At 42.9% G+C, this 24959-nt stretch overlaps 1 protein-coding gene across 1 annotated transcript; it reads left to right on the top strand.

Moving 5' to 3' along the window:
• Positions 1–19269: 19269 nt before the first annotated feature.
• Positions 19270–23276, top strand: KCTD12 (potassium channel tetramerization domain containing 12). The gene has a single exon (XM_030566811.1). It carries the CDS (start codon positions 19270–19272, stop codon positions 20242–20244), a length of 975 nt encoding a protein of 324 aa, XP_030422671.1. The 3' UTR covers positions 20245–23276.
• Positions 23277–24959: the final 1683 nt, after the last annotated feature.

Raw genomic sequence — 24959 nt, 5'->3', positions numbered from 1 at the left:
TGTATACCCTGAAACACCAGGGAAAATGTTTTTGACCCTTCAGCATTGGGAGCTCAGCCAAGAATGCAAATGCTTTTCAGAGACTGCAAGGACTGTGGGATAGCTGGAGTCCTCAGTTCCCCCTCCCTCCCTCCATGAGCGTCCATTTGATTCTTTGGCTTTCCGTTACACTTGTCACACACCACTGTGTTGTGGCCTCTATCATAGCTTGGAAATTTTTTCAAATGCTTTGTCATTTCATCTTCTGTAACAGAGCTCTGATAGAACAGATTTGTCTCCCCATATAGCGATCAGATCCAGTAGCTCTTTTTGGATTTGGGACTGCATCGCCACCTGTGCTGACCAGAGCTCCACGCTGGGCAAACAGGAAATGAAATTCAAAAATTCGCGGGGCTTTTCCTGTCTATCTGGCAGGTGCATCCGAGTTCAGATTGCTTTCCAGAGCGGTCACAATGGTGCACCGTGGGATACTGCCTGGAGGCCAATACCGTCGATTTACGGCCACATTAACCCAAATCCGACATGGCAATACCGATTTCAGTGCTACTCCTCTCATCGGGGAGGAGTACAGAAATCAGTTTAAAGAGCCCTTTATATCGATATAAAGGGCCTCGTTGTGTGGACGGCTGCAGGGTTAAATTGGTTTAACGCTGCTAAATTCAGTTTAAACGCGTAGTGTAGACCAGGCCTAAGGTACTAATATCAGAGGCCTATATGTTATCAGTCTATGGATGAGTATAAAAGTGCCCCAGGCAATATTTGCTTTATTTTCAGGTCGTTTTGTGACAAGATTGACAGTGTGAGAGATATAGTTTAATAACATGACATGTCTTGGTTGTTATTAGGAATAGACTAAAGAATTAGTGTTGCATATAATAATTCACACTATGGAAAGTCTTAGTCACACTAAGTATTAATTTCTGAAGAGAAAACATTCAGCATTAGACAAATATTTGCATAATGAAGAAATAACTGCTAAAATTAGAAGGAAGGTTACATTTGATTCAAATACAGTAGAGCCCCATTTATCTAAGCCTCCATTATCTGGCTCTGTATTAATCGAACGAGCGCACACACAGGATTAAAACTTTGTTCCCCTTTTATATTTACCATGTGCATGAACCGTTACTTCTAGAAAAGAGTATCAGATTTTTAAAATGCAGAAATGATAAACTCAAGCAACTCAGGTAGTATTGGTGTTGTTGCAGTTTACAATGATCAGCCCTGCTGATCATTATGTTTTGCATTAATTGTTAATAAGATTCAGGAGAAGATACAATAGAAATATGGTATCTGCTTTCTTGAGAGCTTGATTTAAGCCACAAAAGCAGGAGAGTTGGAATGTTTTGGTTCATTCTAGAACTCCATCAACAGAAATACCACTGCAGGATATTGAGTAACAACCCTCAGTCCATGAACCATGCAACAGGGATATTACAATTGTTAAAGTCACTCTGATGAGTTGATCATATCTGTGAGAGGCAGAGCATGTCTGCACTAGAAACTGAAGTTGACCTATGTTACCAGGAGTATTTTCACCCATTGAAGAGGGGCAGTGTAGCTCCTCATTTGGTCCCCACTGGTAGCCCAGCTGCCGCCCTTGGTTCCCTGTGGGGAGCTTTGTGCCTGGAGTCCTGGTGGCTCCTGGGCTCAGTGCAGCCCAGCTAGAAGCTGGGAGCCTGGGAGGCACCTTAGCTCTATCTGTAGCCCCTCGACCTGTGCCAATGACAGCCCGGCTTTCTTGTTAATTTCATGGCTCCAGCAGGTAGGCCAGGTTCTCTGCTCTCTGATCACTAGTGATCAGATTCTGATGCCAGCAGCACTTCTTGTGTCCTCACATTGCTTCCCGCCATATCTGTATGCATGCATTGCCTGATCATTGTACTCTGCCAGATCACTAGAAGAGTATTCTCGCTCAAGCAGCTCATATTGCAGGAGATGTTTCCTATTTTGAAGCTCTCTGCTGGATTCATGGATACTGGGGCCCATGATGTAACCCCACTTGATTGTCATGGCACTAAACTGGCCAACTCCAGCGTGGAATAGATTAAGGCAATGCCATATAGTCCAGGGTGATCTGACCAAGAGGGTAGGTGTTCAACTCATGGAAGCCAGAGTGTACAGGCTACAGGGTTGCTCTCTACTCATTTGCCAAAACTGAATCCTTGTCTGTTTGGGTGAGAACATTAGAGGTTTAACAGTGGCCAGAAAACTTTGACATGACTTCAGTTGACTCAGCATCGGTGTTACATCATATAGCGGATATCTTGGATTTGTGCATTGCCTTATGTGCTCTACTCTACTAGCAATGTCCTGACATATATCAGGTAGAACAGTGCCTACAAAGATGCAGAGGCTGTAGACTTAAGGAAGCCTGTAATATATCAGCGGGCTGTGTTAAGTACAGGGTCAAGCTTCTGGAACCTAAATACTTCAGGGGTCTTAAAGCTTCATCCCTGTAGCTGGTTGCATAGTAATATTTGTGTTACACTGTGAGCCTAGAAAGAGTTCAGTTTAGATTTAGGGCTGCCTCTGTGCTTGTCATAGGCTACACTACCAAATAATATCAGTGTAGTTGCATGGTAAGCTGAAGGGAAGTTGAGAAATCACGTTCTCCACCTTGATTGAGGTATGTTTCAAATTTTTTACTTTGTCTTAAATTAAACTGAAAACCTTGTAATTAGATGAGCACATGAGCAGGGACACAGGAAAGATCACAATATTAAATCATGAGTGAGTCCCATATTTTAGCTAGCTTTTCAGGATGGCACACACCCATTTACATGCCTATCTTGTGACCACCGTTATTGCACCTGCATGCATAACCACAGTAACTGCATACACAAAGTGGGCATGCAGATGTCTGCAAAATTACACAAGAACAATTGTGGAGCTATGGATGCTTATGCTCTCTCCTGGATTATTCATGTTCATACAGTTGAATACATAACAAGTTTTAAGCATTCCTCAATGCAAATTCTCCCCCATTTTACAACAAAACATTGCACTTCTATAGTGCCTTCCATTTGAGAATCTCAGTACATTTAATTAAGTGGTAGAATGTTCCTGTAAAATAGATGTAGATTAACCCCATTAAATAGATGGGGAAACTGAGGTGCACAGTGGTTAACTGGCTTCCTTAGGGCCACAGAGAAAACTGGTATCATAATAGGTATATAATCCAGATCTCCCGACTTTCAGTCTTGAGCTCTAACCAATGAACCAATGACACAAGAAGCAATGGGCTTAAACAGCAGCAAGGGAGATTTAGGTTGGACATTAGGAAAAAGTTCCTAACTGTCAGGGTAGTTAAACACTGGAATAAATTGCCTAGAGAGGTTGTGGAATCTCCATCTCTGGAGATATTTAAGAGTAGGTTAGATAAATGTCTATCAGGGATGGTCTAGACAGTATTTGGTCCTGCCATGAGGGCAGGGGACTGAACTCGATGACCTCTCGAGGTCCCTTCCAGTCCTAGAGTCTATGAATCTATGAATCTATGACTCTTCCCCTCTTCTAAAATTTGCCAATTATGAATGACCTGGAAGAAATGCTATGCCACATCATTACCCTGTGACAAATGGCTACTTCCCTAATCCTAAGAAAATAAGACAGCAGCTATATGGAAGACAACATAAGTGCCTACTCCATGGGTGCTCTGCGGCTGGAGCACCCACAGAAAAATTTGGTGGGTGCTGAGCACCCACCAGCAGCTCCCTGTGGCCCCACCCTGCCCTCCTGCTCCAGCTCACCTCTGCCTCTGTCTCCTCCCTGAGCACACCCCTGCATCCTGCTTCTCCCCCCTCCCTCCCAGCGCTTCCATTGTGACACAGCTGATTCGTGGGGTAGGGAGGGAGGGGGAGGAGGGGGAACACCGTGCATTGGGGGAAAAGGCAGGGCCGGGTGGGGATTTGGGGAAGGGATTCAATAGGAGAAGGGAAGGGGTGGAATTAGGGTAGGGACTTTGGGTATGGGGTTGGAATGAGGGTGGGACCGGGGCGGGGATGGGATGAAGCTGGGGCGGGGCCAGAGGCAGGGAAAGGGACAAGGGGCACAGGCACCCACTGGCACTGAGAAAGTTGGTGCCTATGGAAGACAAGATAAAAAAATCTAGAACTCCTAGAACAAATCAGGGCCTACTCTGCGAAGCTGCCTACTTCTTAACAGCAACTGAATCTGTTAGTGGTTATTAGTTTTTTTATTAATATCAGTATCCAAATCTCCTCCAGCTAAAGAAAAAAATATTTTAGGCCAGGACAAAAAGAGACACTAGTAGATTTCCCTCATTAAACTGTGCATTGGACTTCTGAACAAATGTTTCATAAGCTACACGGTATACATAAGAGCTTGATTAAGATGGATTGGTTTCAATTTAATATTAAAAAGTAATAACGTACTGCAAAGTCAAGAAGGAGACCTGAGAAACAAGGCAAGACTATAAGAAATCAGGAGAGAACATCATTAGTGCCATTTTCAGTTACTGGCTCACAGATTTTGCCCAGTTTTCACCTGCCTTTAATTGGTAACAGTTTGTAAACTTCTACAAAGGAAAAGTTTGTTTAGCCACACAGCATCATGGTTCTGAGAAATTTAGTTTTAGAAGTGGTGAGAACTTTATAAAAATTGGAGGCCCTCAGCTGAGATGTTTTTGCCATTTAAAGAGTTCTCAGGCCAGAGAGAGAGAGAATGTTACTCTATAGACTGTGATTAGGGCACTCACCAAGGAAGTGGGAGACTCAGAGTCAAGTCTCTTTAGTCCAGTTATTTGTTCATTATTTATCCATAGTAGAATAGCTTCAACAGGAGAGTGCAAGGAAGACTTACAATATCCCATTGGTTAAAGCATGCTTCTGAGAGGTGGGAAGTCACTGTTCAAATCCTTTCCCTCTCCCAGGCAAAGGGTGGGAATTGAACCTAGGTCTCCTGCATCTTGAGGGAGCGTACTAGCCACCAGGCTGGAAGCCCTAAGATGGGCCCAATTACCTCTTCCTCTCAGTGCTGTTTCAGGTCCAGTGAGGCTAACTCATTTTCACAAGAAACACTGTAGGCACCTAATCTGCCTGACTTCTGGCAACGGATTCCTGGCTGGGGATCAAGCAGAGATAGGCACCTCCCTGTGCCTGAAATTAGGCATCTATCTCTATGGTTCCGGGGGATGGACAGGACACAGGGACTGCAAGGAGCAGCAGAGTGTGTGAAAGGTGGATGGGAAGAGTGAGCAGGAGCTGGAGACAGATTTAGGGGTGCAGGGAGCTATGGGGTGCAGGAGGGAGGCTGAGTGGGCATAGAGGACAGTGATGGGGTAGGTGGGAGATGGAGGGAGTGGATGGCATCTCCCCCAGCCTAAGGGTAGTGGTGGGAATGGGGCGTTTCCTCTAGGATGATCAGATGTCCTGGTTTTATAGGGACAGTCCTGATTTTGGGGGCTTTTTCTTAAATAGGCACCTATTACCCAGCACCCCCATCCTGATTTTTCACACTTACTATCTGGTCACCCTAGTTCCCTCTCAGCAGCCAGGGAGAAGGCAATGTTGCAGTGCAAGAAATGATCTTGTGTCACAGGATTTTGGTGCCTGTGGGAGGAGTTGTAACAAGACACTGAAAAAAAGATGCATATTCTAGGATTTAAGGTTATCTCTTTACATAATCAGCCATTTTAAAAAAATCACATTGTTGAATGGATTAACCATTAGTGGCAGTTTCCCTGTTGAAGTCAGCAGGGATTGACTCAGGCCCTAATTTTGCTATTTAACCAATATTTGTGAAAGACAGCTTTAGCCTTCTATCCACAGGCTCATTTTCATAACCTGCTTCATACACTGAAACATTTTCTGAATTAACTAGTGTTTAAACAGAGCTCTGAGAAAACAAAGGTCATGCTTTCCAGTGTCATTAATATAGTATACAGATCACTGATTTTCACTTCAGATGCGCATGCACACGTGCACGTGCGCACACATACACACACACACACCTCTTATCCAGAAATGACATGCTATAAAACCAGTGGAACAGACTTGGAAAACATTGACGTTAATTTAGCTTTTTCATTCAGTAAGTGCCATTATCACTATCGTAGAATCATAGAATATCAGGGTTGGAAGTGACCTCAGGAGGTCATCTAGTCCAACCCCCTGCTCAAAGCAGGACCAATTCCAAATTAAGTCATCCCAGCCAGGGCTTTGTCAAGCCTGACCTTAAAAACCTCTAAGGAAGGAGATTCCACCACCTCCCTAGGTAACCCATTCCAATGCTTCACCACCCTCCTTAGTGAAAAAGTTTTTCCTAATATTCAAGCTAAACCTCCCCCACTGCAACTTGAGACCATTACTCCTTGTTCTGTCATCTGGTACCACTGAGAACAGTTTAGATCCATCCTCTTTGGAGCCCCATTTCAGGTAGTTGAAAGCAGCTATCAAATCCCCTCTTATTCTTCTCTTCTGCAAACTAAACAATCCCAGTTCCCTCAGCCTCTCCTCATAGTCATGTGCTCCAGCCCCCTAATAATTTTTGTTGCCCTCCAGTGGACTCTTTCCAATTTTTCCACATCCTCCTTGTAGTGTGGGGCCCAAAACTGGACACACTACTCCAGATGAGGCCTCACCAATGTCGAATAGACGGGAAAGATCACGTCCCTCGATCTGCTGGCAATGCCCCTACTTATACAGTTCAAAATGCCATTAGCGTTCTTGGCAACAAGGGCACACTGTCGACTCACATCCAGCTTCTCGTTCACTGTAATCCCCAGGTCCTTTTCTGCAGAACTGCTTCCTAGCCATTCGGTCCCTAGTCTGTAACAGTGAATGGGATTCTTCCGTCCTAAGTGCAGGACTCTGCACTTGTTCTTGTTGAACCTCATCAGGTTTCTTTTGGCCCAATCCTCTAATTTGTCCAGGTCCTTCTGTATCCTATCCCTACCCTCCAGCGTGTCTACAACTCCTCCTAATTTAGCTATCTTCTTAAACAACCAAACTTTGTACAACTCCCCTGTGGGAAAATCCTAGGGTGAAATGCTGGCCCTACTGAAATAAATGGCAAACTTCAGTGATGCCAGGCTTTTACTATATAGCATATGTAGTAGATGCATTACCAATAGTGATTTATAGACATGTAATAGAAGTCTATACACATTAATTTAAAATTCATATATTTAATAAATTATACCCTTTCTATAGATTTTTTTAAAAAACACTCTATAGAATTCTACAGCAGGGATAAACTTCCTTATTTAATTCTGTTGCTTTTAGGGATGCTGTGATTCAATCTATGCTGATAAATGTGTTGTAACATATGTGTGTTGGACTGATTCCTGAGTTAATTCCTACCTCCCCAAAGACTCCAGGAGGGATCTTCACCTTAAGGCAAGGGATGTGAGTTTGGAACTAACCAGTTGCCAGAGAGGAGAACCAGCAGCATGATGAATGCTGTTCAAGGTCCTAATTTTTTAAGTAAAGAAAAGTACAATTAAAAATAAAATTAATAAGAGTATTATAATATTTTCCCTTTTTAAAAGTTGAAGGATCCTTTTCTTACTCTCATCCAAATAATAAAAACATACAAAAACATTACTTATTGGAGCAAAAACATACTATAGGTATCACTGGTTAAAAGCATTTATATAGTTCATTTATATACCCTCCGAATTTGGAGGATATGTTGACAGCTACTCCAGGAAATCTTTACACTACTTGTGGGCAGAAGTACCTATGATTGCTGGAACTTTAGCTATCTAGCATATTTCATGAAATGGCTTCTCTGAGCTGTGATAGTTCAGTGCTTTGACACTTGGGAACAGAGACAACACTGCCACCTACTGTCCTCAAAAAGCATCGGTCTCCCTCTTACCAGGAGACCCGCAAGTTAAACAATCTCCAGCACAGACAGTAGGAGTCCCTTATCAGACTTTAATGATTATAATAAATATCAACTATGCCCATTGCCAAACATCCTGGGACAAATTATACATCAGGACAGTCCCTTATAACATTTCAAAAGTAAAATAGTCAGCTTCCCTGTCTCTTATTTTGTCATTTAGAAATGCACCTAGACATTAACATTTTTTGCTGGTGCAATGTGTAGTCTTTCAGGGGCAGTGCACTCTCAACCCTATCAATGGGTTTTGAGTATGTTCAACACCTCCCAGAACTGAGGCTCATGGTTTATACTGCTAAAACTATCCCCAAAGGAAGATTTGATGGACAGTGCCAGAAAAATGTAATTTTGCCAGAAAGGAAGAAAGTACAGAAGAAAATCAAGATAATGTTATAGTAGGTGAACAAGCAGTGCAGCTTGTGCCTTAAGAATCTGCAAGCCTGGTTGTATCATAAGTCAGGGTGAGAAATTGCTAATTCGTATCCAACCTTTCTAGTATTTAGGCTTAGTTTGTGTTTTTGTTTATTTACTAGGTAATCTGCTTTGACCTGTTTGCTATCACTTATAATCACTTAAAATCTATTTTTTTGTAGTTAATAAACTTGTTTTTGCTGTATCTAAACCAGTGTGCCTTTTAGTGAAGTATCTGGGGAAAAATCTCAGCTTGGTTAACACAAGCGTATGGTGTATATCCTTCCCATATCGAGGGGAGGGTGAACTTTATGCGCTTACATTGTACAGATCCCTCTGCAGTGCAAGATGGTACAATTTTGGGTTTATACTCAAGCAAGAGTGCAGGGTGGAGGAACTGGGAAATTGGTCATTGTCTCCTGCCTGTCTTTGAGTAAGGCACTCAGGTAGTTCAGTTTGGATGTGTAGTGTCGCCAAGTGTTGTGATGGGTGACCACAGGACCTAAAGAGGCTGTGAGTCACTTACAGAGCAGTGTAGGAAAGGCCAGCCCAGCTGGAAGGTTAGAGTGGTTCCTATGGCTCCCAAACTGCACCCCAGGGGTGACAACCTGTCACAGGATACATACACCCCATGATCGGGTGACACTAGTAACCTTCATGTTAGTCAAAAATATAATAAAAACCTAACAATGTGACTCTCTTAATATAGCTAAAATTACTAGGCCTTGCCCATCTCTCAAAATGCACATGAAACAAAACAACCCCCCCCAGGGGCGGCTCCAGGCCCCAGCACGCCAAGCGCATGCTTGGGGCGGCATGCCGCGGGGGCATTCTGCCAGTTGCCAGGAGGGCGGCAGACGGCTCCAGTGGACCTCCCGCAGGCGTGTCTGCAGAGGATCCACTGGTCCCGCGGCTTCGGTGGACTTCCCGCAGGCGTGCCAGTGGAGGGTCCACTGGTCCTGTGGCTTCAGTGGACCTCCTGCAGGCGTGCCTGCAGAGGGTTCGCTGGTCCTGCGGCTTCGGTGGAGCCATGAGACCAGTGGACCCTCCGCAGGCATGCCTGCAGGAGGTCCACCGAAGCCGCAGGACCACCGAAGCTGCGGGACCAGTGGACCCTCTGCAGGCACGCCTGCAGGAGGTCCACCGGAGCCACGGGACTGGCGACTGGTAGAGCGCCCCCCTGCAGCATGCCGCCGTGCTTCAGGCAGCAAAATATCTAGAGCCGCCCCTGTCCCTGCCCCCCTGATCCTCCCCCAAAACCAGAAACCCCGAAAGCACTGAATACGTGATGAAGTGGTAATAGGAAATGCGACTATGAAATTCAGACTTGCAGCATAGAGATGGAGGGATGGAAGTTAACACACCAGTCATGCTTGTTAAATTACTGAATGTTCGTGTGCAGCACTAGTAGGCAGAATGTATCAAGCACTTTCATGTGTTTAGGAATATGTTATTCTCTCACTCTCCAGTAGAACAGCTTGAAGGACCACTAACAGACTAACAAACAGAAGACCCTCTTTTAGCGTAAGTGACAGAAGCATATGCTTTAGGAGCAGAAATTAATTAATTACACTCTCATGCTATGCAAGAGTTTAATAGTAACTATGGCATCTCTGCATTACACAATCAAAGATTCAGAATTTCAAACTGTTTAGTGGATTTAGCTACGTAGCTCCCATTAATTTCGGTGGGAGTTGTGGGCCAAATCCCGTAGTTGACTTTGAAAATTTCAAATTAAGTTCATTACAGTGGCATGCCACTGTTTATAGCATCAGGTATTGGTGTCTGGGGACAACAGAAAGGCTGAATACTGAACGGTACAATAAACGTTTAAATCCTGCAGGAAAACCCAAGATAAGGAACACAAACAGAAGTGCCAGAAAGGAACTACACAGGAGTGTTAATTTAAGTTGGTGATCCATATGGTTTAAACACTAAATATGCTTATTGACATTACTCAGCTTTGGGTAAGTGAGGCAAAATGTTGTTCTGTAGAAGTGCAATGCTGGCAAACCTGTGGCTTTGTTCAGTGGATGGTAAAAGGGTTACACAGAGAGAAATAGTCCTGTCCAGCTTAGGGAAACTAGCCATATAGTGCATTTTTTTGCTACCAAATGTGGCTTATAGAATCAGCCACCATAGTTTCTATATATGATATCACCCTGAAGGATCTCAAATTGCTCTGCAAACATATTACTGACATACAAGTTATACATCACTGAAACACAGCCAATCCATAGCAGAACTCACTTTTAAAAGTTCAAAACTCTTCCTATTAATAACATATTAAAATATATATTTTTTCTTTGAATAGCTGTCTAAAGGACTTCCCTTTCACATCTAGCTCTAGGGAGTTCTCTGTTCCTGTTTCTGTGGACCTTCTTGCTCCTTACTAGTCTGGCTGCCTGAAGCATACCTCATTCAGCACTACTACAGACAAGGTCACTAGGCCTAAGAATTGACCTAGTGTAGTGGTCTCAGGACCCCAAAGTGGGTCTTGACCCTGTTTTAATGGGGTTGCAAGGGCTGGCTTAGACTTGCTAGGATCTGGGGCCAAAGCTGGAGCCTGAAGGGTTCAGCCCTGGGTGCTGGGGTTCAGATTACAAGCCCCCTGCCAGGGGTTGAAGTCCTTGGGCTTTGGGTTTGGCCCCCCTGCTCAGGGCAGGGGGGCTTGGGCTTCGGTCCCCACTCCTGGGGCCATGTAGTAGTTTTTATTGTCAGAACGCGGACATGGTGTAATGAAGTCTGAGAACCCCTGACCCAGTGTACTTTAACAACTGATACCCATTACATAGCATTCCTCTCCCCCTCCATCATTCCTTCTATGGGAATTCTTATAATCACTTATTATATCCCTACTCTGCTCTAAATGACGAAAAGCTATTTTCACTATAAAAGCAATGAGGTATTTTCTCTAATAGTGTCTGACAAAAGTAAACAGTAAGTTTTAACAAACATGACCATTACTTCTATCCAAAGACAGTGAGCCAAGTTCTACCCTCACATACGTATTCACTTTCTGTTAAAGTCAAGAGAAGTTTCATATCCATATATAAGGGTAGAAGTTGATCCTTAAAGAGGAACAGTGAAGGAGAGAGGTCATGTGTTTGGGCTATTTTTGTGTGTCCTGCTCTTTAAACAATAAAAGTAATATGAAGCAGCCATAAGAGAACAATGAGATTGAAATACTATCTTTGCTAACTATATACAGTATGCAAGACCTGTCTACGTACGTATACTGTTGTTCTGGCAGGGTTCTGGTGGTTTTTGAAACATAGAAGATGGTGAAAGCCACTAGAGGGCTTGCTAACTATTTAAGGAGTGTGTAGCCTACATGCTACAGTTATGCTGCTGTTTCTATTTTATACATTCTGTTTCTTTTCTTCCCTTCTCCTCCCTCCATCCTAACAAGATTTGTTCTCAACTGTTTTGTTATTAACTTTTCTTTTTCTGGCTCTGACAAGAGGCTCTTTGTTATCCCTTGAGCTTTTAGTCACTTTTCTTGCAGGCTTCAGTTACAGGCTATGCCCTTTAGATAATCTTCCTTTTTACCAGAAGCCATCCTGCAATCTCATCCTGTCTCTGTGTGACTTAATGTCCCTAGTCTGTTTCAAGGCTTAAGAAGAACGGATTTCTCTTTTTGGTTTATTTGTGCGCATAGCATAATTTTTTAAAAATGACATTAAATAAAAGATTCCATTCTCCAGAGCTGTCAGTCCAGCATTTACATAAGCACAACATTCACATAAACATTTTAAAGTTAAAATAAAACAGAGTCTTTCCCTTAACAGAACACCCTCAAGCTAATAATAACCTGTAGCAGTGACATACAATCAAATATTTTATGGCACATATCACAAGCATGAGTATGTGCACGTATATATAGGCATGAAGAGTCTGAGGCCATGTCTACACATACAGCACTGCCGCGGTGCAGCTGTGCCACTACAGCACATCTGATGAAGACACTGTATGCCGACCTCCTCTTTGAACAGCAGTTCTGTGAACGACAGAAGCTATGTTGTTGGGAGAAGTTCTCCCACTGACGTAGCGCTGTGCACATGAGCACTTATGTTGTTGTAACTTATGTCACTCAAAGGGATTGTTTATTCACAACCCTGAGAGACATAAGTTATCATAAGCTGTAGTGTAGACATTGCTTTATTTTCAGACTAGCCTCAAACTAGCCTCCCTTTTTGCACCTGCAACTATTTTCAGGTGCAGCTAAGACAGTTTATGTGCCTCACTGAGTGAACCCACATATCAGATAATTGTATGTCCAAGTGATCTTAATTTTGTCATCAACTTGCAGGTGCTAGCTAGCCAATGGAAATGAGAGGTGTTGGGGCCTAACTCTGTTTGGGATTCGTAATCTGTACCTTCTCCTGGAGTTATGAGTCTAAGATGTTCTTTTGTAAGAAATGCCATAGCAGCAGCAACAAGTGTAGCCCAATGTTTACAGCACTGTAAATATAGAAGACTTGGGTTTAGTTCCCCCTCTCTGCCTGCAGTGGAAAAGGGATATGAACTTGAGTGAATGCCCTCACTGGTGGGATATCCTGGTATGGATTTCTCAGTCTGTCCTGTTGAAATTGTTCCCCCCGTGCATAAATAATTATGCATTGCGCTAGCAAGAGTCTGAGTGAGTCTGTAGTCTGGTGGTTAGTGCACTTGCATAAGCAGTTGGAGATCCCTGTTCAAATCCCTTCCTTGCCTCAGGTGGAGGAATGAATTAAACCTGAATTTGTGAGAGTATATCTACACTGCTGGTGGAAGTGAGCCTCTCAGCAGACAGATGTGTCATACAAACACCACAGTGGAGACTCTGGCTTGAGAGGCTGAACTTCAGAGCTGGAACACGTGGATTGCTATTTTAGTACGCTAATTTGAGCCCCTCTAGCGCAAGTCTGTCTACTCAGGGATGGAGGCAGGCTTGCTCCCAACTGAAGTGTAGACATCTCCCCACATCCTGGGTGAGTGTGGTGTAAGCACTGGGCTAAAGGTTTTAAGGCAGCCTCCTCACAACTCATCTGCTAGATTGGGCCCCAAAGGCAAGATAGATGAGGGAATGCCTAGTTTGCAAATCTCACTGGGGCCTGGGAACTGAGTTCCCATTCTGTGGGGTGGTCACTGAGGGTACTCAGAGGGAGTTAATACAACTCTGAACTGTGTTAACTGCTGACTAGAGTTTCACACACAAAATCTGGTGGGTCTGTATGGGAAAATGATTCAGAGAGGGGCTGGATGCTCTCGGTACTACCCCGCAGATTACTGATTTCCCTCTCCTCCCTGCCATTGGGTTCTGAAAAAAGCTGATGTTCCAGAGGTGACATCTCCTCTCCGCATCGGCAGTGGGAGCTCTACCTATGGAGGGTAGAGCTCCAGACCACTATTAAGTTCTAGGAGATTGTCATTTGTGACAAAAATATTTGGGGTCTGTTTAATGCATGACTTGTGTCAAATATTTTTTCATAATGTCTGGCCTTTTAACAACATGCCATCAGATAAAGATGACTTTTCTTTATTGACACACAAAGGATGAATATGCAGATAACTTCAACTACTACTCCGGTGAAATCTATAAACACTCCCACGTCAGCTGTGGAGCCATATAAAGCATTTTAGGAGGGGGTTTGCAAGAAGTGATCTATTTTGTTTTTGTCTGGTTCAGATAACTTATACTTCAATTTTTTTGCCACCATATACCCAACACTTGGGTACAATGTGAGAGATTTTATGAACAGCCTACTTAATGGCCATCTGTGAATACTATCGATCATGTTAATGTGTTATTCAGCTAAAGATAATGGGCAGTTTTGACTGTAAAAGTCAAACCTATAGAACTTCAAACATTTCAAGAGCACAGATACGGTCAGAACCATCAAAATACAAAATTCTAACAATCCCCAAGCTTTAGGAATTCAATTGTGCACGTTTTCAGTTACTGAATGAACTGCAGGAGATAAGGGAATCCTTATTGTCACCCCCATCACTTCATTCTTTAACCATGCATTGCCAACCTTAAAAAGTGACACTTGATAAGCCTTCAGTTCAGAAAATAGCCCTATTCATCTAGTGGCATTTTCTGTAGTTAGTAAAAGTTAAATAGTTTGCTTCAGAAGCAATTTAAGCATATTGAAAGGTGCCATCTGCTAATTAAAGTAATATAAATCAGTAAAATCATACACAACATGTCTTTATTTGTGAAACATTAGACACTAATCTCATATTGGTATAGGAGCAGAGGGTCAAGTTTATTTTTTGTCAGTTCTAATGGGGAAAACTCTGGATGTTGTTACACTAGCTAATTTACAGCTATTCTTATGATAAAAAGGTTTAATTTTCTCTTTACTATAGCTGTTCTGTTGTCAATGGTTTGGAACCTTTGAGCCAACTTCCACTTTGGCTGCAACTTAAATCTCATTCCACTAGGTGCTACCCTTTCTCTATCATAGGTGAATCTGCTTTATGAAGAAGACTGTTTTGAATGAAAAACTAATCTTGAGTCCTAGTTTCCCCTGTGCTATCTGAATATAATTAGACTTCTGATTTTTATTAATGATTATTGGTGGGAAACATGATGGAAACATCCTTCTAAGCTCTGATACAAGGATTAAAAAACTCCAACTAATAAATATCCCTTGACATAGTGTTACATCTTTCCTCTAATGTAACCAGTAAAATTATTGGAACACAGATTAAAATAGCACAAATTCATGCACAGACAGTCCTGATACGACACTAACAATAACAAACAAAAATACTTGCCAGTCTTCTTTCAAGTCACTGTTACTCATTTGGAAATGACAGGTCACTATACAACTAAAGAAGGTCACAGACTTGCTTATCTTTACAGAACCCAGGCTGTTCATTACTCCATATTTAGCTCTTTTAAATTATGATGCATATTTCCTAATAAGACATTTTGTTCCAAGTGTAGCATTTTGAGTGTTATATCTACTAATACTCTAATTGTGTCTCCTACGTAAAATGAAATGAATGTAAAACACTGAGATTACGGTAGTGTTGTGTAACCGAGTGACTGAATGTTTATCTGCCATATCAATGTGATGTATTTATTATCCATTTTTAAAATAGCTTATCTGAAGTGGAATCCAATTCCATTTCATGGAAATGTATCAAAGTGGGAGAGAAGAGATGGAAAATGATGATACGCCATTCCTACTCAAGGTTCATCAGCTTGAACTAGTGAAGAGAATGTCGAAATAGCTACTGTCCCTTTCTTTGCAGGATGTATTAGAACAACCAAAAGCAATCCCACTTGGAAAATACACAGGGTATAATATTTTTGAACAGACATTGCTTTACAATTGTGTTTATAGCTCTAGATATCATGATGTGAAGCATATATATCACATAAAACAATTGCTATTTCACCGAGACAGGCTTCAAACACAACTTGTATCATGGTCCAGTGTTTTGTGATACAGTCTGTACTAGCAGAGGCTTCCCCTTAGAAGACTCTTTCTTCACTTTATAGATATCATACCATACTCCGCACATGTCCTGGTTTATACTACATTTTACTGTACCTTGTATCCAGAGACAGTTAGCCTTCTATGGCAGGGATATGGATAAATTTATTTGGCACAACTTCCATCCCTTAGTGTGCAGTGCCATGTACTCAAAATAGTTCTATATAATGATACAGTGAACCAGTCAAATGCTGTTTCCTAGCAGATGCTAGGTTTGGAAACAATGAACATTTATAAGGGGTAGCATGTGAGGGAGCAATACAACTTATTAATGTGTGCAACTGCTAGATAAATAAGCCTAAAATTAGTTATGCACTAGCCCTATTAACCTAATAAAGAGGCTGCAATATGCTTTTGTTAACATATTTTAAAACCCACTTGAACATGGAGAAAGCCACAGTTTATTGAAAGGTAAACTGAGCACCCATTTATGCTGATTCAAATATTTGAAAATCTATATATTCTATTGTTAGCTCTGTTATAAATCGTAGATCTTGCCAGCATTATGTGTTCTCACTTTCTGGATGCATAGCTCAATTACAAGGTTCTCAATACATTGCCTACACTGGGGAAGATTAGTTTAAAATATGAATTAGTGGGAATCTCTAGAAAGCCACCTCAAAAGACTGAGGGTGCAGTTGTAGGAAGATACTAGTTTAAGAGAAGGAGAGCCAACATCAACCATCCGCTAAAATGGTTGCTAGTTAACCATAATCTGAAAATCTAGTGTACATATATTCAAGGTCAAATGATTCTAATACAATTAAAGAAAAAACCCTTTCTAACCAGCAAACAGATACAATAAGTAATACAATTCATCTTTTTTTCCTCATAAAAAACAATGCCCAAACCATTTTACTGTTATATGGGTAGCAGTTCAGTTCAATCCAAGGTTTTTTTTCCTGCTTTTGCCATGACAGTGCTATCAGACCAAAAACCAATAGCTAATTCATTATTTTAAAATAAAATGAGATGAACATTTTGCATTGTTACTCACAACAATGAAAATTTATTGGTGGTTTAATAACCTTTTGGTAGCCAACTTTTTACCAAATAAAGTCATAGGACAGCCTTTAAAAAAAAGTTTCCTTTGTTCAATTTTTTCTTTCCTCAACATTTCCTGTCTCAGTTTTCTTCAGACTAGATTTGTTATATGTTCACTTCAAGTGATGGTTTTGCCAAGCCTATTCTTGATTCCTTTCTTAGTCCAAAATACCTTTTCTGATTCTCTGTCACTTCAGCATCTTCCTTGTCAGCCAGTTTTTCCATTAACCATTCTTTCTGTATATACCCACCTGTTTCTTAACTGTTTTTCTTTTCCTTTGTAAAATGCCTCCCTTTTGAGCTAACCTCCCCTAAACATTCTCTTCTCTTAAGCCTTTCTAAAGTCTCTTCTTTCTCCCTGCCCCTCCCCACCTCCAAACCTATGATTGTCCAAAACAAATTTACATCTGAGATACCTACAGAGTGTATTGGCTGCTGCTAGAACACTCCTCAGACTTTCGTGCCCATTCAGTTATTCTCTGCTGAAAGACAGAAAGAGCACTTTCACTCCCAGAGGAGAACAGCTGAGAAGCTGGAAGCAGTGACTATCTCTGCCCTTGCTTGCAATGCCCAATAGGTATGAAATTCAATGGTAATTTACAATCAAAAGAAAAACAAAGACAAACTTCAACCAATGCATTTAAAATATATATGCATGTTTTGTACAAAAACCTAATCAAATGAATCAAGGTTAAATCAGAGCTATAACATCACCTGATTAAACAAATACATTCACACAGCCCTACATGTGTCATCTTGTAATTAAAGTACTGGTTTATGTTTTCTACCTCTACATGATGGAATATATCAGACATACTCAAATGTTGATCATTTTGACACTGTCTCACTCTCTGACTGAATCCAGGACTGACATGAGGATTACCCCCATCCCGTCACAGCTGTCAGCCAAGGGAAATTCTTCACTCATTCATGTGGCAGAATGCTATGCATTAGAGAAGAAGATTGTAAATTCTGTTCCCTCTGTCATAAGACTGGCACCTTTGGTAACTGTATGTTCGTCACCACCATTCATGAATAGAACAAACATGCTGCAGTACTGAAATTCTGTATTGGCCTTCTTGGAACTTGTGTACATGACATTAAGGATCAATGTGAAAAAATACAGAAACTATCAAATAATTTATTTGTTGAACAACGTGGTGAACTCCTTTGTGGACTATATCCTGCTTCAGCACCGATGGTACAACAGTAAGTGTTTTTACAGACTCCACCATTTTAAAGAGCAATAGACATTTATTATGAAAATGACAACAAGTCTTTTAACTCCACAGAAATGCATTGGACTAGAGAAAAATACATGAAAATAGAGACTACATGTTCATGTGGGAAATAAATTTTCTTAAAAAAAAAAAAAGTGGGTGGCTGAGGAACGTACTTATCTGTCAGGGCCCCGGGGGAGATACAAGTTTGGACAAAAGCTTAAAAAAGACTAGTGCAGCAAGCTCCCTTAACGACGAGGGATTAATCATTTCACCATCATTAACACTTTTAATTTTATTTTCACGATTTTGCATTTGTGATGTAAATAAATTAAAACGAAAAAACACCAATTGTGTGAAAAGGAGATATATTTGACTCTGCGGGATGTCCTTCATCAGGAGAAGATGCGAGGCATTGAGTATAAGGATGTATGGAAACAGCTTTGACCAGTGGGAATCATTATTTGCAGTACCAGCCCAAAATAAATGTCTGAAGTTTATTCATAACATTTAGGAACTTTGCATTACATTGTGCTATACATATCCAAAGTACTGTACAGCCATTACATCCTGATTCCTGCCTGCGCTGTGTAAGGTCAGCGGCTAACTACTTTGATGATGTTTAGCTGGAGGAGCAAATGATCCCAAGTACAAACATTTTCCCAGTGAATCTCAGGCTGGAGCCACATTTGGAAAAGGGATCCGGCTTTGCAATGGATTAGGAAAGGGACACAGGGGCTCTGTCGTCTCCCTTGTAATTGGGGAAGGGAGAGTACGTCAGTGTAAATCCACCTCCTTTCGCTCCGTCTGAGTGAGAGTCTCTGCTCAGCTCTGCCTCCCAGCCACCCTCCCACGCCTCCTGCGAGGTGCAGCAGCGCTACATAAACACAGCCCCACTGCTAGCGCAGGGGACTCGCCTCTCCGCCCGACCCAGGAGGCTCGCCCAGCGCCCAGGACAGGGGAGATAAGCGAGGCGAGGCGAGGGCTCCTTCAGCGCTTGGCGTGAGGCGCGGCGGCAGCTCAGCCCGCGCCCGCAGAGAGGGGAGGGAAGGGGCCAGAGGAGCCGCTGCCCGCGCCCGCACTGAGCGGCTCTGCCAGCGCGGAGCAGAGGACGGCGAAGGCGGCCGAGAGGCGGCGGCTCTTCCCGCGGCCGGCGGGAGGAGAGGCGGCTGCACCCCGCCACCCGCCGGAGTAGGGGCAGGAGGCGGCAGCGGGCTCGCTCCGGGATGGCGCTGGCGGACAGCGCCCGGGGGTTGCCCAACGGGGGCGGCGTGTCCCCGGCGGCGGGGCCGGGCTCGGGGGCCGCGGGCTCGTCCGCCTTCCCGGAGATCGTGGAGCTGAACGTGGGCGGGCAGGTGTATGTGACGCGGCGCGGCACGGTGGTGTCGGTGCGGGACTCGCTGCTCTGGCGCATGTTCTCGCAGCAGCAGCCGGGCGAGCTGCCCCGGGACAGCAAAGGCCGCTTCTTCCTCGACCGCGACGGCTTCCTCTTCCGCTACATCCTGGACTACCTGCGGGACCTGCAGCTGGTGCTGCCCGAGCACTTCCCCGAGCGCAGCCGCCTGCAGCGGGAGGCCGAGTACTTCCAGCTGCCCGAGCTGGCGCGCCGCCTGGCGCAGGGCCGGGGGGCGGCCGGCGGGGGGACGCGCCCCGCTGCCCTCTACCGCGACGGCTCCCTCTGCGCCGACGAGCCCCCGGCCCTGCTCGGCTACCTGGAGGCGGAGCCGCCCGAGGCTGGCGGCGCCGCCTCGGCCCCGTCGCCCAGCTCCAGCCGCAGCCCCTCGGGCGGCCCGCTGCTCACCCCGTCTCAGTCCCTGGACGGCGGGGCGGGGCGGCGCTCGGGCTACATCACCATCGGCTACCGCGGCTCCTACACCATCGGGCGGGAGGCGCAGGCCGACGCCAAGTTCCGGCGCGTGGCGCGCATCACCGTGTGCGGCAAGACGGCGCTGGCCAAGGAGGTGTTCGGCGAGACGCTGAACGAGAGCCGCGACCCCGACCGCCCCCCCGAGCGCTACACCGCCCGCTACTACCTCAAGTTCAACTTCCTGGAGCAGGCCTTCGACCGCCTCTCCGAGGCCGGCTTCCGCATGGCCGCCTGCTCCTCCACCGGCACCTGCGCCTTCGCCCCCGAGCAGGGCGGCCCCGCCGACGACAAGATCTGGACCAGCTACACCGAGTACGTCTTCTGCAGGGACTGAGCCGGCAGACAGGCCGGGGCTGGCCGCCCTGTGCGCCCCCGGCCCCTCACACGCAGCGCCCGCCATCAGCCTCTGCCCTACACTCCCCCCATGCCCTCGGCTGAGCGCCAGCCCTTCCTCCCCCACTCCCCGCACAGGAGATGTTTGAAACTCTGCCTGTCCCCTCCCTACCTCTCAGACCCAGGGGTGAGGGGAGCTCGGGACTCTCTTCCCAGGAACTGGGCACCATACCCCACTGAGAAGGGGGGAGGGATACCATGCCCATGTTTTAACTTCTCCTCCCATCCCATTCCCATGTTTTAACTTCTCCTTCAGCAACCTGGCAGACTTATAACTGCCCACCCAACTATGATGAGTGGGACAGCTGTCTGGGATGATCTCTTGCTCATGATTTTCCTCCAGGAAGAGTGTGTGGTTGGAGGCTGCAAATGACTGATCCTCCAGGACCAATTACTTCCTTATTCCTTCCTACTCCATCTCCATCCTTCCCCAAAGCCCTGAACTTAGAAGCTCTTGAACTGGATCAAGTGTGTGTGGCTGATGAAGAAGACTGATGGCCAAGGACAAGTATCAAACCAAGTACTCTGGATTACCAACCACTTAAACTGTTAAATCAACTTGGAAGAACAATGTCTATCCTCACTAGATATAAAGCAACAATTTCTTGAAAACTTACAGTGCTTGTGAATTATAACTTTCATAGGTGATGTAAAATCCTTAGTGTCACAAAGTTACCATATACAGAAACTACATAAAAATCCATTGCACATTCCTTAAACTCCTTTAAAATGGATTGATGTGACATAAACCAGGCTGGTCAGAGAGGAGGTAGAGTGCCTGTTTCCTATGAAAGTGAGATTTTTAGATGTTGAAGTGATACAAGTTTACAAATCCAAGTAAAAACAAGTGAATCCTGCTTGCTACTTTCAGTGTTGTCACTTTAGCACTATATAATTGTTGAAGTTGACCGAAATGCTTCCTCAGATGGCTTTCTTAACAAATTAAATACTGATTTTTAGTTTTTTGTAGCAGTATTATCAGAGAAATCACACTGCTGAGTAACATTTCCTAGGCATAATAAGTACTTTCTCAAAAAAAGGTACAGAACTAAAGGCAGCTCCTACAAAAACAGGAGCAACAATCATTCCTTCAATGGGAGTTAACACTCCTTACTGTAGTGCTGAACTTGGTCTATATAAGCTAACAACTTATAGCCATAGCATAAGCAGCCATAGCTTTCTGTGGAAGAACAACATACTATATAAGCACATGCTTTTGTAATAAATGAAGGTTTAGCCTCCCTTTCTAATAAGCAGCTAAAGTTCTGAGTACAAAAGCACTTCACACTTCTTGAATTTTAATACATGAGTATTCTATTCAAGCTTCAACAACAACAACAAAAAATTACACCTTTTTAACCATCCTAAACATTCAAGGACTTTAAAGGTGCATATTAAAGTTTGAAGTTACAAATATAATACTGCAGTTTAATTGATTGTCCTGACTCTTGTATTTAGAGAGATTACTAGCATTTACAATCTAACCAAAGAGTTTCACATTGGGATTTCATTTTTAAATTTTATTTCCTCTTTACAAAGCTATAGCTTCAGATAATATGAAACCTTTTTATTTAAACAATGTTCATCAAATTGAGTTTCAGTGCTTTCTCTCTTCTCACCACCTAGTCTTTAACTAAAAGCATGCATGAAAGTAATACTGAAAATAATTTGCAGACTTAGTTTTTTATACATTAAGATAGAGTTTATTCATGTGATTAAGCTGAAAATGTACATGAAAGCACCAGGCATTGTCTAGTTGTAGATAATTGTAAAATATTTTTAAAAGTGAAATATACATTTCAAATTAGATGAGCAATAATAACATAGTAGTGGGAGGCCAGTGCACCAGAAAACAGAATGAAAGCTGGTTGTTCTATGCCTTATTCAAGATGATTTATTTGTGAATATTTTATCTATACCACAAGTGAAAGGATATTGATTGATCATAGCTACTAAGTATTTACAATGTCATTCTTAAGTCAAGAACTGTCTTTTTCTAGTTTCTGTTAAGTAACTTTCTCTGAAGTATGTTTTTTAAAACTTTGGATAAAATGGGTTTTCGGTAAGTGTTTAAATTAGCTCCAGCTAGGTTTTTTTTTTTTTTTTTTTTTTTAAGAACCTTGTACGATGGCTTAATAAATCCATCATAGGAGTTATGAATGGAGGACCGTTACATTGAATTTGAAGTTTAGTGTATATACACTATATAAACATTTTACACGAATCATTTAGTTTTTTATTCATTTTAGTGCTAAAAATTTCATAAAGTATATCTAGCCTGAACACTTGCATATTACTCTGTATATAATATGGTAATGTTTTGATCCATTTCTTATACCTGTTTCTATGGAAAAAACTAAGTATGAATATCAACATAATTGTAGAACTAAGTTTGTCTACACTTATTTGCCTGAATGTGAATTATAACTAAACTTCCTGTTGGCTAGATCCCCCCTTAAAATGAAGATACTTGTATTTTGATCAGTGTCTAATTGCTAGCAGATGACCCAAAAGTGCATATGATTATTTTAAAAAAGAATGGGTGTAATAAAATCAGCACAAACTAATATTTTTTTCTAATCTTTGTGTTTGTGATATTAAAGACTAGCCAGTGACTAGTAGTGAGATATGGAACCTTTCATTTAAAGGTCACTGGTTCTAATCTGGACACAGGTTGGTGGTGACCTAAAGTAATTAGCTGTTTGATAGCTACCATAGTTTTTGGTAGTCTATGTAAAAAATGTTTTGGTAATTGCAGTCAAATTCCTAGTGGGCAATCTTCCACTGGACAAGTTACTGACTCTTGTTGTTTCCCTGACAGCCTAAGGAGTGAGTGCATATGGTTGCCTTCAGAGGTAGTCCCTCTCCAGGTTAATGTGGAGGTAAGCTAATGGAGCACTGTATACATTTCTGGAATTACTGTTGCTCACCCTTTGCCTGTTCTGTGAATAAATACAAATCTGATACTATTAATGAGCACTAACTTTTTTTTTTTTAAAGGCAGTCTCTTAATTAGAAATAAGGCACAGGTACCATACTTTTATCAGTCATGTGTGTCATAGATGGTATCTTTACAACAAATGTTTGATAGGATGTTTATATTTTTATACATGTAGATAATTAGCAATATATTCATCCTTTTTTCACATTGTATAGTGTTGGATACAGACATCCTTCTAGGAAGATGTTACAGACCAAATTAAATTCTTGTTCTTTTGATACAAACTTAGTCATGTTATTTATACTGTCCTTGCCTCTAACAGGAGTAAAATCTGCATGATGACATTACCCTTACTTTATATTTAACAGCATTAGGGGGAGATTTCTATGTTGTGTTCCCAAGCAGCACAGCATACAATTCTCATCCAAAGAAGTGGGTGGGCTAAAATAGCATTAAGTTACTTTTACGCTTCCAAGGGACTGGAGAGGCTCCTGGCATACAAAGTCTTTGGGGTCCTGTCTAAGTTACAGTAGTCTCCCCGTGCTGCTCATATCTCTGCTGCCTAACTCTATATCAGGGCTTATGAGGGGGTCCTTGGAGGGCAACCATGCAACTGTCTGCTACAATGTCTGCAGTGGGGGAATCTATCAAATAGGGGCTTTTAAGACCCTTCTATGCCGCTCTAACCTCTTTTCACCAAGTAAAAGGGCTGGAGAGCAGTTGAGCATCTCATCCAGGTCAGTATTTCTGCAGACTGTCCACTAAGCACCAAGCTTTCATTTATCTCTGTGGTTGACTCATCCGTTTTTTTAAGAGCTTCAATTTAGGCCTCAGTTTTCTTGATGCAAATGCTAGTGTTTAACTTCTGCATTTGTACGAGTCAGTTAAGTTTGCAAATACTAGCATTTTAGTTCTGCAAAATTAAAGGATATGTTTATAAATTGGTCCCAATGGGTTTGTCATGCTAGGTGAGTACAACTGAGCCTAGATTTCTAGCCGTGAGTTAAAATTATGGTAATTTAAATGTCAATACTACTTTCACATCTAATGTATGGGAACCATGCATATAGTCCATACAGTAAAGTTAATCATATATAAAATTAATCAAATTCTCTTTTGTTTGCTCACATAAACAAGAGGCTAGATCCACAAGGGGTTTAGGCACTTAATTGCCACTTTAGGTGCCCAAGTCCAAAATGTAGATATCTGCTCAGCTGCCACCTGGCCCTGTAGTCTCCTAAATCTGTGTTGGTGGGTATGCGCACAGCCACCGAAGTCTTAATGCCCGGTGCTTAATCCCATGCCTTAGTCCCAGCTGCCCCTTGAGGGGCAGGGCTTAGATCACACCTAGTTCCTTCGGACTAGCTTAGGTGGTTCCATAGACTCACAGAGTCTATGGACTTATAGACTCTAGGACTGGAAGGGACCTCGAGAGGTCATCGAGTCCAGTCCCCTGCCCTCATGGCAGGACCAAATACTGTTTAGACCATCCCTAATAGACATTTATCTAACCTACTCTTAAATATCTCCAGAGATGGAGATTCCACAACTTCCCTAGGCAATCTATTCCAGTGTTTAACTACCCTGACAGTTAGGAACTTTTTCCTAATGTCCAACCTAAATCTCCCTTGCTGCAGTTTAAGCCCATTGCTTCTTGTTCTATCATTGGAGGCTAAGGTGAACAAGTTTTCTCCCTCCTCCTGATGACACCCTTT

The sequence above is a fragment of the Gopherus evgoodei genome, chromosome 1 (genome assembly GCF_007399415.2).
Source record: "Gopherus evgoodei ecotype Sinaloan lineage chromosome 1, rGopEvg1_v1.p, whole genome shotgun sequence".
NCBI classification, from domain to species: Eukaryota; Metazoa; Chordata; order Testudines; family Testudinidae; genus Gopherus; species Gopherus evgoodei.
The sequence above is the reverse complement of the archived record's forward strand: the minus strand, read 5'-3'. Positions and strand labels throughout refer to the sequence as shown.